We start from the raw sequence: 10,605 nt of genomic DNA on the forward strand, positions 1-10,605 counted from the left end.
TTGATTTTATTACATATTACATATGTAATTTCTTCCATTAGATGTAGTAGTAATATATATTTATAAAGTAGCGTAGAAAATGCTGATTGGCAATTTCTTTAGGTTACTTTGCAATCAAAGTTGGGTTCATAGCTTAGAGCATTTGACTGCAGATCAAGAGGTCACCGGTTCGAACCCGGTTGGGCCCTTTTTCCTCTTCTTTTTAATGTTATTTTTTTTTGAACAATTTAATATATTTTTAAAGAATTAATTTCACGGTAACCTTTTTTATCTATATATTAAGCACATTTTAATTTCTTTTTTCAATATAAAAAATATGAATTAGAAAATAGTTATCAAATAACACTTAAGCGTTTTTTATATGTATTTGGGTGTAGATTATTGTAGTCTTTTTACAAATGAGGAGAGATGGTGATTACAAAATAATAAACATTAGATTTTCAAATAGTTTTATTGTAGCTAAGTATGAGTTAAATATTAGGAAACTTCAACTATTATAATAGAAGGTCGGAATATTGAGTGAGCCATAATAGCCCACTCTATCAAAAGTAAGTTGGGGACTCAAATGCCTGGTTAGTATTTTTATTTGTTTCTTTATTAATTTAATTAAAATTAATTAAATTCGACAATATCATATCATTGTAGAAAAAAAATGTAGCAAAGTCTTTAAAATCACTACAAAGATTGAAAAATCATCGCAAACTGATTGTTTTAATTTATTCCTATAATTTGAAGATCAAAACCAGTCCCTATAAAAGGAAAATCTATTTTGAAGTGTCATTTTCAGCAACAAAACAAAACCAATCACATATTCAATATGAATATCATAAGCACTTTTCTACATAATAATTTAATTACTCAGCACCACTAACAGAAGACAACTGATTTTGAGACACACTAATCTTTGGCTTCTCACATTTCACAGTTATATGTTCTTCTTCATCATCACCATTTTTGAACTCTTTAAAGCAAGCAATTCTGCCCAGTTCTTCAACTTCATCTATCACTATATCTAGCTTTGCCACTGTTTCAACAAGAAGAGAAGCAAATGCTGCAAATGGAAGTGCTTCTGAGAATTCAAGGCTTGTGATTGCTATTTTGCTTAACTGTGGTCTCAACACCTTCCTCTCTGCCTCCCTTGATTGTTCACTTACTCGTTTCGTCTTCCATTCCATCAGTGCCGATGAATCCGTTTTCACGCTCGACAATGATACTCCCAACTGTCGCTTTTCGTTCTGTTTTTGCCCTGCTTGTGCTGCTGCCAATGCTAGCATGTTCCTGGCTTGGTTTTTGTTTGAGCCAAGGAACAGCCGTGGCTGCGATTTTATCGCTTTGTTTAGGTCTTGTAATGCTTCGTGAAGATGGTCCGAGAGGATCTCCGGTGAGCAATGTCGTCGATTCCGTATGCTGTTTGCAAGTTCGATCAATGCTTTTGATACTTCTCGTGCTACTCGAGTGCAAGGATCTTTGAAAAGGATTCGAACTGATCGCGGAGTCTAAGAAAGAAAAACAACCAAAAGAAATCCCTTAGATTGTGTCTGAAACTGACAAATAAAGAAAGTAAGAAAATGTAAACAATAAACATCGACACAGAGATTTTCGTGGTTCACTAACAGTGTGTTAACTACATTCACAAGTAAAAGGAGAGAACAGTTTCATTAATAGAGACTAAGAGTATTATCAGATAATACATATTACAGAGGCGTCAACGGGATTCGATGGTAGATATGACACCTCTCTAAACTCAATGCCCATGATCATAAATAACATAGATACGAATACGGGACATCACTCGGAACGCCTGATAATAGACTCAAGGCATTCTACACACATTGCAAGCCATATACAAACAGAATTTGAATCAATATACCTGAATCTCAGTCTGCAAACAGCCATGTAGAGCGACGACCGTGTAACCGAAATGTCGAAGAACACCGCCTAATTTCACATACTGCTGCCATGGGAATCTGTAGCAGTGACTTGAGTGTCTTGGCTCCCAGCTTGCTTGTAATGCCTACTCAGTTTACAAAACAAACATTGAATAACACAATGCATAAAGAAGGTACAAGCTACTAAAATCATTCATCAAAAAGGTATCAAAAGAGACTTTAATTTCCTACCAAAGTTTCATCAGTGGATTTTGAATCAAGAACTGCCTTATATCCTTTGTAAATTTGGTCCCCTGAACAACTCTCTTTGTTCTCGTCGATCTCGGTGTCGAAAAAATACTCATTAACACAAGCTGCAAGGTGTGATTATTAGGGGTTTATCAGTTACTTACAATGACAGGACAAAACAGAGAAGAATCATGTGAAAATAGTCAAAGACAAGATGTTCTTGTTTTGTTGTACCTTCGATGGATTTAGCAAGGCCTTCAAGCTTGAGGACTGTTGAATTGTGGAGCTCTTCTCCAGACCAATTTGGGAAGATCAACAGGCTCATCAAAAGGCAGACTCCACACCCAATGGCAATGGTGTACAATCTGTCGTGCGCGATTTTCAGGACGTTGTCGACACGATAGCTCGATACAGTTATGAGATTGAATGTCAAGAGAAATATCACCACTCCATAGTCATAATTTTTCTTTATTTTAGGAAAGAATCTCATGTATGTTGCTGCAGATCCTGTGACATGTGAGAATATATCAAGTTTGAGCCTATTTTGATCAAAGCAATATGTTACTTATCAACTAAGCTATGCTCGAGATGACTCAAGTTTAAGCATATTTTGTTGTGAAAATTGAAATGTTCATTAGAAAAAACAAAAAGGAAAAAAATAAAAACTCAATGCTATACTATTGTCTACTATCTAGTTTCTAGAATTAGAAGAATTTTAAAGAATTGTGATTCTGCAGCTTTGTAGTTCATGAATTATTGTTAATTACAATTATGATTAAGAAAATTTGTTAGAGTGATTTTGAAATGATTAAAATCAAGATTCAAAACCTCCTGAAGTTGGTTTGAAAAATCTAAAAACCTAAAACTTAACATTAAATTGATTTGAATGATTGAAGATATGTTTCATTGTGATTTTGAATTTAATAAAAAAGATTCCTCAATATGTCCTAAATATGTTTCCGTTTGTACATTGGTTGATTTGATACGATATGTAATATAAATAACATCAATAAGCATGTCACATTATCATTTAATTAACAATTCGAAAGGATATTACATAGGTCATTTAAGGATAAAATTTTGTAGAACCCCAATGCATGTAGGTTTAAAAACACTTTTAATCTCTAAACCTTCATGAAAATAATAATTTAGTTATCAAACTTGGTATTGATTTAGTTCCTAACTTTCAAATTTATAACAATTTAGTCCGTGAAGTCTAGTAAGTAATGATTTAGTCTATGTATTTTACAATTTGTAATGATTTAGTCTCTATCGTGAAAAATATTAGTATGGTTTATGGAAATTTCTTACACATGAAAGATCGAGAAACTTATTTATTTGTAGACCATAAAAATTAATTTGTTACATAAAATCTGACACTTAATTTTGAAAGTATAAGAATTAAATCGTTATCAACTTTTTAATGGAGGGATATTACATTTTCTTTTAGCCATAAATGACAAACTCTGTATAGATATGAGTTATAATACATAACAGAAGTGAAATCAGAAACAAAAAAGTTTTGAAATAAAAAAGGAAGGAAATTATTACCTATAAGAAAAACTGCAGCTCCAATGAAACAAGCTCTAAAAACTTTTCCTGTTCTATTAGCAACACCCTCAATGAAAAATGCTAAGGATCCTGCCAGTAATGTCCCCAACCCTCTGTTGAGCCCTTTGCATAAAGTTGCCCCTGCCATACAACCATGTCAATACGATACACGAAAGAACCCGACCGGGACCATGACAGATCGATCTAACTAGAAATTTTCGTAGTGAGAAACAAAACTTTATGTTTACGATAAAGATTAGAGAAAAGAAAAATAAAATAACGACGAACCGGCGGTGAACTCTAGAACGACGACGACGGTCATGACAGCCCACAAGGCATTGCTACCAATGCCTTTGAACAATGGTTGAATTAAGTACAACAAAGAAACCAATGTTAGAGAGAGACCAACTTTGAGAGAATGGATAATTCTTCTAGGATCTTCAGCTCCCACTTTCTTGGATGTTTTCCAACACAAAATAGGGAACTGTTTGATTTTGTTCATTGTCACTTGGAGGTGTTTTTTCATTTGCATCTTCTGATGATTGTCTCCCATTTGATCTTTTTTCTCAACATGAAATCTAGGAAGAAACACTAACATGTAATAACAAAAATGCAAAGAACCAAAAAAAATTAAAAGAAAACCCTAAATAAAGATATCAAGTATTCAACTTATGATAAACAAAATTTGACAAGATATATAATCTTTTTCTCTAAGTGGGTGGTTAATAAATTGGAAGTTCTTGTGTTTTTGTGAGAACCCCATGTTTTGTATTGAGCTAGACAATGTCACTTTATATGGTCATATAGTGAGAAAGAGAGAAAGTCACATGTAGTGTAATAAAGTCCACAAATATTTGAAGGGTAGGTTGCCATTTTTAAGGCCAAAATTGTCAACCTAAAGTGGAAAGTTTTTTAAAACCTATTTTCTTTTGCGTAAAAGGTGAACTACTCAAACCCAATTATTCCATGTTAATATTTTGTTTAACATTCTCAAAAACAAAATCAAAATGGTAATCGTGGTACAAAACACGAAAAGATCAGATTTGAGATGAAGTTACATGAGGTTTTATATAATTAATTATGAATTAAGGATTTTTTTTTATTTTTTATTATTATTATTTTTTTTTTTTGCGGTAATAATATGAGAAATGGGAAGTAGTTGAAAGTAACTATGATGAACATGGGAGTTTGAAGGATGATTAAAGTTGAGAGTGAGAGATTATTTATGTTTTTTAATTTGTGTTATTGAAGGTGTTGTCTTGGTTTAGCTGTGCACCGTCTAAGGGTTGACCAAAGAAAAAGCTAATAAGCCAAAAGAAAAAGTACTTCTCTTCACAAAACCAAACTTTATTTTGGCCCTTTAGCTTTCACGGGCTTTTTGAGTTATGCTCCTAACATATTGATTATTATATATGATATATGATTTTTTCTAATAAATCATTTGAAATGTATGCATATATATATATATATATATATATATATATATCCTTAAACGTCAGCTCTCTAAAGTTCTTCCTAAGTATGAATCAAGTGAGTCTTTTCTACTTGTTCTTTTGATACAAGCGTCCAAATAAGGGTTGGCAGATAGTAGAAAAGATCAAGCAACAACGTTACTTAAGGCTCTCAAACCAAAGGATGAGGTAGTGGTGACTTTCGAGAGTTCATCCAAGGGAATGAAACTTGATCATATTAAAGCAGTCTTTGCTGCATTTTATAAATCTTCCAGGACTAGGGTTTCCTCCAAATTAGCTTAGAGATCTTTCCATATCAGCTTTGCAAAGTGTTAGAGATTTGGAATTGACTATGCATTTGTTTAAGGTTGCTTGGATTTGTTTCTTTGCTATTTCGGTGATGTCTTAAAAGTTGTCTCACAAGATGCTAATCCTGCAATTTTATTTTTTCATTATCTGGAAAATTCCGCAGTGTTAGTTTTTCTGGATTCTTTCCTTTTTATGCTCTTTAAATTTCAAATGAGGATATTCTCCTTTTTTCCACTGTGCATTTTTAAGAGCAAGTTGTGTTCTTTTTAATATTGGTCATTTTGAAGAATATTGGGTTGTTGTCTTGTATGGGTGTCGAAAACACCAATGTGTCAATCTATGAGATTGTGAAGCTTTTGCTATTGTCGATCTTGGGTGTTTCTCTAGATCTTATTGATTCATTCTACTATAGTTTGAGAAGGGATTTTCATACTTAGGGAGAGTCTAAATTTTTCCAAGTGAAGCAATCTTCATTTGAAGTGGGAAAGTTTGAAGTTCGAGTTGAGAGGGAGTCTTATACTTAAGGGAAAGCCTAAATGATCGTTCACTAATATTATCATACTTAGAGGGAGCCTAAGCCTAAGTACGTTGAAGGTGAGAGGATCTCACACTTAGGGGGAGCCTAAGTTTCATTGAAAGGGAGTCACACACTTAATGGGATTCTAAGTTTTCATACACTAAGTAGGGTCATTTGAGTATCAATGTAATTGCAATTTATTTACAAATAAGTATATCGTTGTAATTGCTTGACTTTACATTAGTGAAAATATTTTTCCATAGGCACACTGCCTCCCCCCTCCAACGTAATGGTTTTACACCAAATTGAGTTATCAAACTCTGTGTTTTGTTTTGGTCTTTAGTTTTCTACATTTATCTTTTATGTTCCTAAAATTGTTGTAACATCGTGTGTAACAGGTTCTGTCATGTAGTAAGTAACCGAAGAATAGTGAAGATTTGATATAATTTTAATGAAGATTTTTCAAATCTCGAGATTTCTGTATTTTTTTTTTTTTTTGAAACACCAAATTGTAGCAACAATTAGAGTGCAATTTCTATACTTCCCAACTTCAATTGTATTTTGCCAATGCAGTAGTTAAAATAGCCAACTCTTCCTCTCTCCATTATTTTTAATGATTCTGCCAGTGACCAACTTTGACTATCACCCCTGTCGACCAACTCCAATAAAGACCACCTCCGATACCCACTTTCGGTGACAAACTACTTTGAAAATGAACTCCAACGACTACCTTAAACGACCAACTTCAACGATCACCTTCGACTATTAGGATTTATGTCCTAAATCGCGTAGTCTATAAATTATAAACAAATTATTGAATAAATAAAGTGTTATTTCTTTTTCATTAAATAAAGTGTTATTTATTATTTGCATAACTCAAAGCCAATGAACTAAGTCCAAGATTATTTAATGTAACTTGAATAGTATGTATTGACATACAAGTTGATCGTGTTCAAGTAATAACCTAAAAGGTATATAGTATATAAATAAGGTCGGGTGCCTTATCCTGGTAACACTATAAATACATCACTTCATAAATTAAATGTTACAAACGTTGTAAGTATTACAAACGATTTGATCCAAATCGTTCATGTGGAGACATATGAGTGGAGTTATCCTATACAATGAATTTTGTATAAGATCGGACCATAAAATTTATAATCCCTCTTTGTAGCATCATTAATTGAAGAGATTAATATTTCAAATGATAACCATGTAACTCGATCTCAATCCTTAGTGAGTTATGAACTTCTACTCATGAGGATCGTCTTTTGATTTATATGGGTGAGAATGGCCCAAGTTGCTGACTCAATAAACCTACCATTTTGGTGACGAGATGGAGTGAGAAGTTGAAAACATAGCTACACGAGATGAAATTTACTCATTCCCACCTTTAGGGTAAGTAGATAAGTTATTCTCTTAAGTGATAACCTCGTAACTTGAACAATGAGATCTCACTTTCTCATTGGTCTAAAAGGAATTTTGTTTATGGTTGAACCATAAACAAATTGTGCATGCAACTATAAGAGTGCAACTATAATTCCAAGATATACTTTTTTGTGCAATATCATAGAGTTAGAGAATTGTTTGCTTTTGTACACCTCCAAATATGGAGTTTTCTTACTTAATCAATTATTGAACTTCTATCTTAATCTCACGTATCTTGTGCATGTTCAACAATATTAGTACATCTCAAAATGACCAAACAAGGATAATTTGAAGAAATTTGGAGGTAATTTGAGCATCCAAACTTCAAAGGTGTAAAAATGACCAAACTGCCCCTGACATGAGCGTCGCAATGCTCATCAATCCTTTAGCCCAACGCTAGCCCAATTCTGAAAGGTAGTAGTTGAATATTTAGAGCAGTGTTGCAACATTTCCGAGAGCGTTGCAATGTTACGAAGTTTTGACGGGGTCTCTAGCCATCCACACACGTGCCTCTTGTGTAACCCAACATCATGCCAACATCACACCCCTCACTCAACGCTCAAGGGCTAGTTTCATAATAGTGTTGCAACGCTGTACCGACTGATTTCTATATATATTCTCTTCAGTTTTAGGTAAAAATTTGCATGTTGAATCTTATGGAGGTCGAGAAGAGGCCTAGTTTTCTTTGTTCATCTTTATACAGGTTAGGTTTTTACTTTATTTTGGATTGTAAACGATGGATTGGATCTTCCTCTTCGATTTTTCTATGGATTGTTCGAGGTAACGATTTTCTATATAGTATTTGGAGTTTTAACTCTTTGCTAATTTCTTGAGTTTTATGTGTTCTTGAATAAATTGCATGTTAAATTTGTGTCTTCTTCGAATCAATTATAATTTCTATACACATGATTGTGAGGTTCACTTTTACACATAATTGTGCTGGTTAAACAATTTTTAGTTGCATCACGTTCTTACCTCAATGTCTAGCTGAAATCAATCAAGTAACATTAGTTCATTGTGAATTTGATGGCTATTCCTAGGATACATGAATTGCTAGGTTCGAATATAATTTGGTTAATTGAATTGCTTTTTTGACAATTGATTGACACAATAGAATCCTTGAACATAATGCATGTGTTTTTTAATTCTATATGGACGTTATCGAACCCAATAGGATTTAGAAACATGTAGATTAGTTGGGATATGACATTTTCGACCTTAATTGATGCTTAGGACGCTCCCTAGGTTTGATCTTTGTTAGTCGTCCGTCTTTGTAAAGGCTAGTTAGATCGCATCGTGCAAGTTGTTGTACACGCATAAATCAATTGCATGTTTAAGTTACAAAATTTGATGATAGAAATTACATTGGATGGCTCTAGAAACTAGATAGACCAATCCTAGTTTACATTTATCCTTTGCAATTTAATTTCTTGCATGTTTTCATTTTATCAAATAAACCAAAATTCATATTTTTACTACTTTCCATAGTCAAATTTAGCTCAGGAGAGATTTAATTCTTGGCCTCTCTATGGTTTGACACCGTGCTTGCCACTTGTGCTACCTTGTAGTATAAGTAATGGTTCGATGATTTATAAATATTATTTTAATTGGGTCTAAGGTTTATTAAAGACGTCAATTTCTGGCCCAAACAAAATGGCTCAGTTGCTGGGGAGGCAAACCAAATAATCTCTTTTAGTTGAATTTGACTTGTAAACTTCTTTTAGTTGAATTTAACTTGTAAACTTTAAAAACCCAAAAAATATTTTTCTTTTTCTTGTGTCTACTTGATTTCTCATGGTAGACGATTTGAATGTTCACTATGCGCTTCGTGCGATGCAAGCGGCTCAGCGTAGAGAAAAAGAGGTAAAAGAATTTAATGAGCTTAGAAATGAAATGTCTGAACTAATCTCTCTTGTTCAAGATTTGGCTATTAGGCAATTACAGGTTTTGCGTGGTTCTGAGTGCGATTATTATCCCCATTGGAAGATGCCTAGACAAACTTCGTTATCGATGCATACCTCTTCCTCCAATTTAGGAATTACTTTAGAAGAATTGGTTAAGTAGCTTTCTAAGAAATCTTATGAGATTGTGCAGGAATCCTCCTTTAGTCATCAAGAATCCTCGAGTTTCCAGTAGGATAGCTTCCATCCTGGATCGGAAGCTAGAACTAAATTTCAGAATCTGAGTGACCTCGTTGCTTAGATTACTGAATCAGTTGGGAGGGTTGAAGAGTCTTGGATGGAACCATCTTCTGATTCTGAGTAGTGAAGTGACTAGCATCGATCGCCAAGTTGAGCAGTTGGTTCCTTGTTAGGTTTTATGTCCTAAAACTCGTGGTTTGTAAAAAATAAACTTAATCAATAAAGATGTTATTGAAGTTTGATTCACTAAAGTTGTTATTAAATATATGAATTGCTCATTTCATTTTTGAAATAATCAAAATTCAATGAACCAATATCCATGGCTATTACATGAGCACTCGAATTTTAGGTGGAGACATAAGGGTGGATCAAGTTCGAGTAAATAACCAAAACGATCTATGGTATACGGATAAGATTGGGTACCTTATTATGGGGACACTATAGGATGTGGCCCACTTCGTAGATGTTACAAATGTTGTAAACTGCTACAAACGAAGTGATCTTGATTCATTTATGTGGAGACATGCGAGTGAGACATCCTATGCAAAGAGTATGTATAAGATCGTACCAAGAAATAAGTCACTCTTACTTTATAACATTGTTTACTATTTAAGACTGACTATTTCAAAGCGATGACCTAGGTAACTTAATCTTAATCATGAGCTAACTATGAACTTCTGTTTATTTGAGATTATCTTTAGATTTTCATGGGTGAGGGTTGGCTCAACGACGCCGACTCAATAAGCCTCTCATTTCAGGGGTAAGACAGGGTAGGGAACATAGGGTGCAAGATGGAATTCACTATTACCTGCTATTAGGGATAGTAGAGAGATTGTTGACTTTGGGTCTTGAACAAGGGGTTTCACCCTCTCATTGGCCCGAAAGGGACTCAGTTTTGATGATTCAATCACAAACCAATTGTTCATTAGAGGATTAGTAAGACTTAAGGAACAAGAGGTAATCTCAGGGGTAAAATAGCTATTAACCTAGTCATTATTATGAACAACCTGGGATTATATCGAGTGGACACAATATATCTATAGTGAGGGGAGTGCAATTACTAGACTTTAGTGGAGTGACCCAGTAGTTAA

The 10,605-nt window shown here is 33.8% G+C and overlaps 1 protein-coding gene across 1 annotated transcript; it reads right to left on the reverse strand.

Moving 5' to 3' along the window:
* Nucleotides 1-684: 684 nt before the first annotated feature.
* On the reverse strand, nucleotides 685-4,429 carry LOC120078096 (aluminum-activated malate transporter 12-like). The gene is made up of 6 exons (XM_039032310.1): nucleotides 3,957-4,429; nucleotides 3,669-3,809; nucleotides 2,352-2,624; nucleotides 2,121-2,242; nucleotides 1,871-2,014; nucleotides 685-1,496 (listed from the first exon to the last, which is right to left on the reverse strand). Exons 1-6 carry the CDS (start codon nucleotides 4,264-4,266, stop codon nucleotides 855-857), a joined length of 1,632 nt encoding a protein of 543 aa, XP_038888238.1. The 5' UTR covers nucleotides 4,267-4,429; the 3' UTR covers nucleotides 685-854.
* Nucleotides 4,430-10,605: the final 6,176 nt, after the last annotated feature.

This window comes from Benincasa hispida, chromosome 5 (genome assembly GCF_009727055.1).
Source record: "Benincasa hispida cultivar B227 chromosome 5, ASM972705v1, whole genome shotgun sequence".
Taxonomy (NCBI): domain Eukaryota; kingdom Viridiplantae; phylum Streptophyta; class Magnoliopsida; order Cucurbitales; family Cucurbitaceae; genus Benincasa; species Benincasa hispida.

Coding starts and splice junctions, on each gene's coding strand:
- LOC120078096 (XM_039032310.1), bottom strand. CDS start 4,266: ATGTTAGTGTTTCTTCCTAGATTTCATGTTGAGAAAAAAGATCAAATG. Junction 2,625..3,668: donor AGCTGCAGTTTTTCTTATAG/GTAATAATTTCC, acceptor CACATGTCACAG/GATCTGCAGCAACATACATG. Junction 2,243..2,351: donor CCTTGCTAAATCCATCGAAG/GTACAACAAAAC, acceptor CACACCTTGCAG/CTTGTGTTAATGAGTATTTT.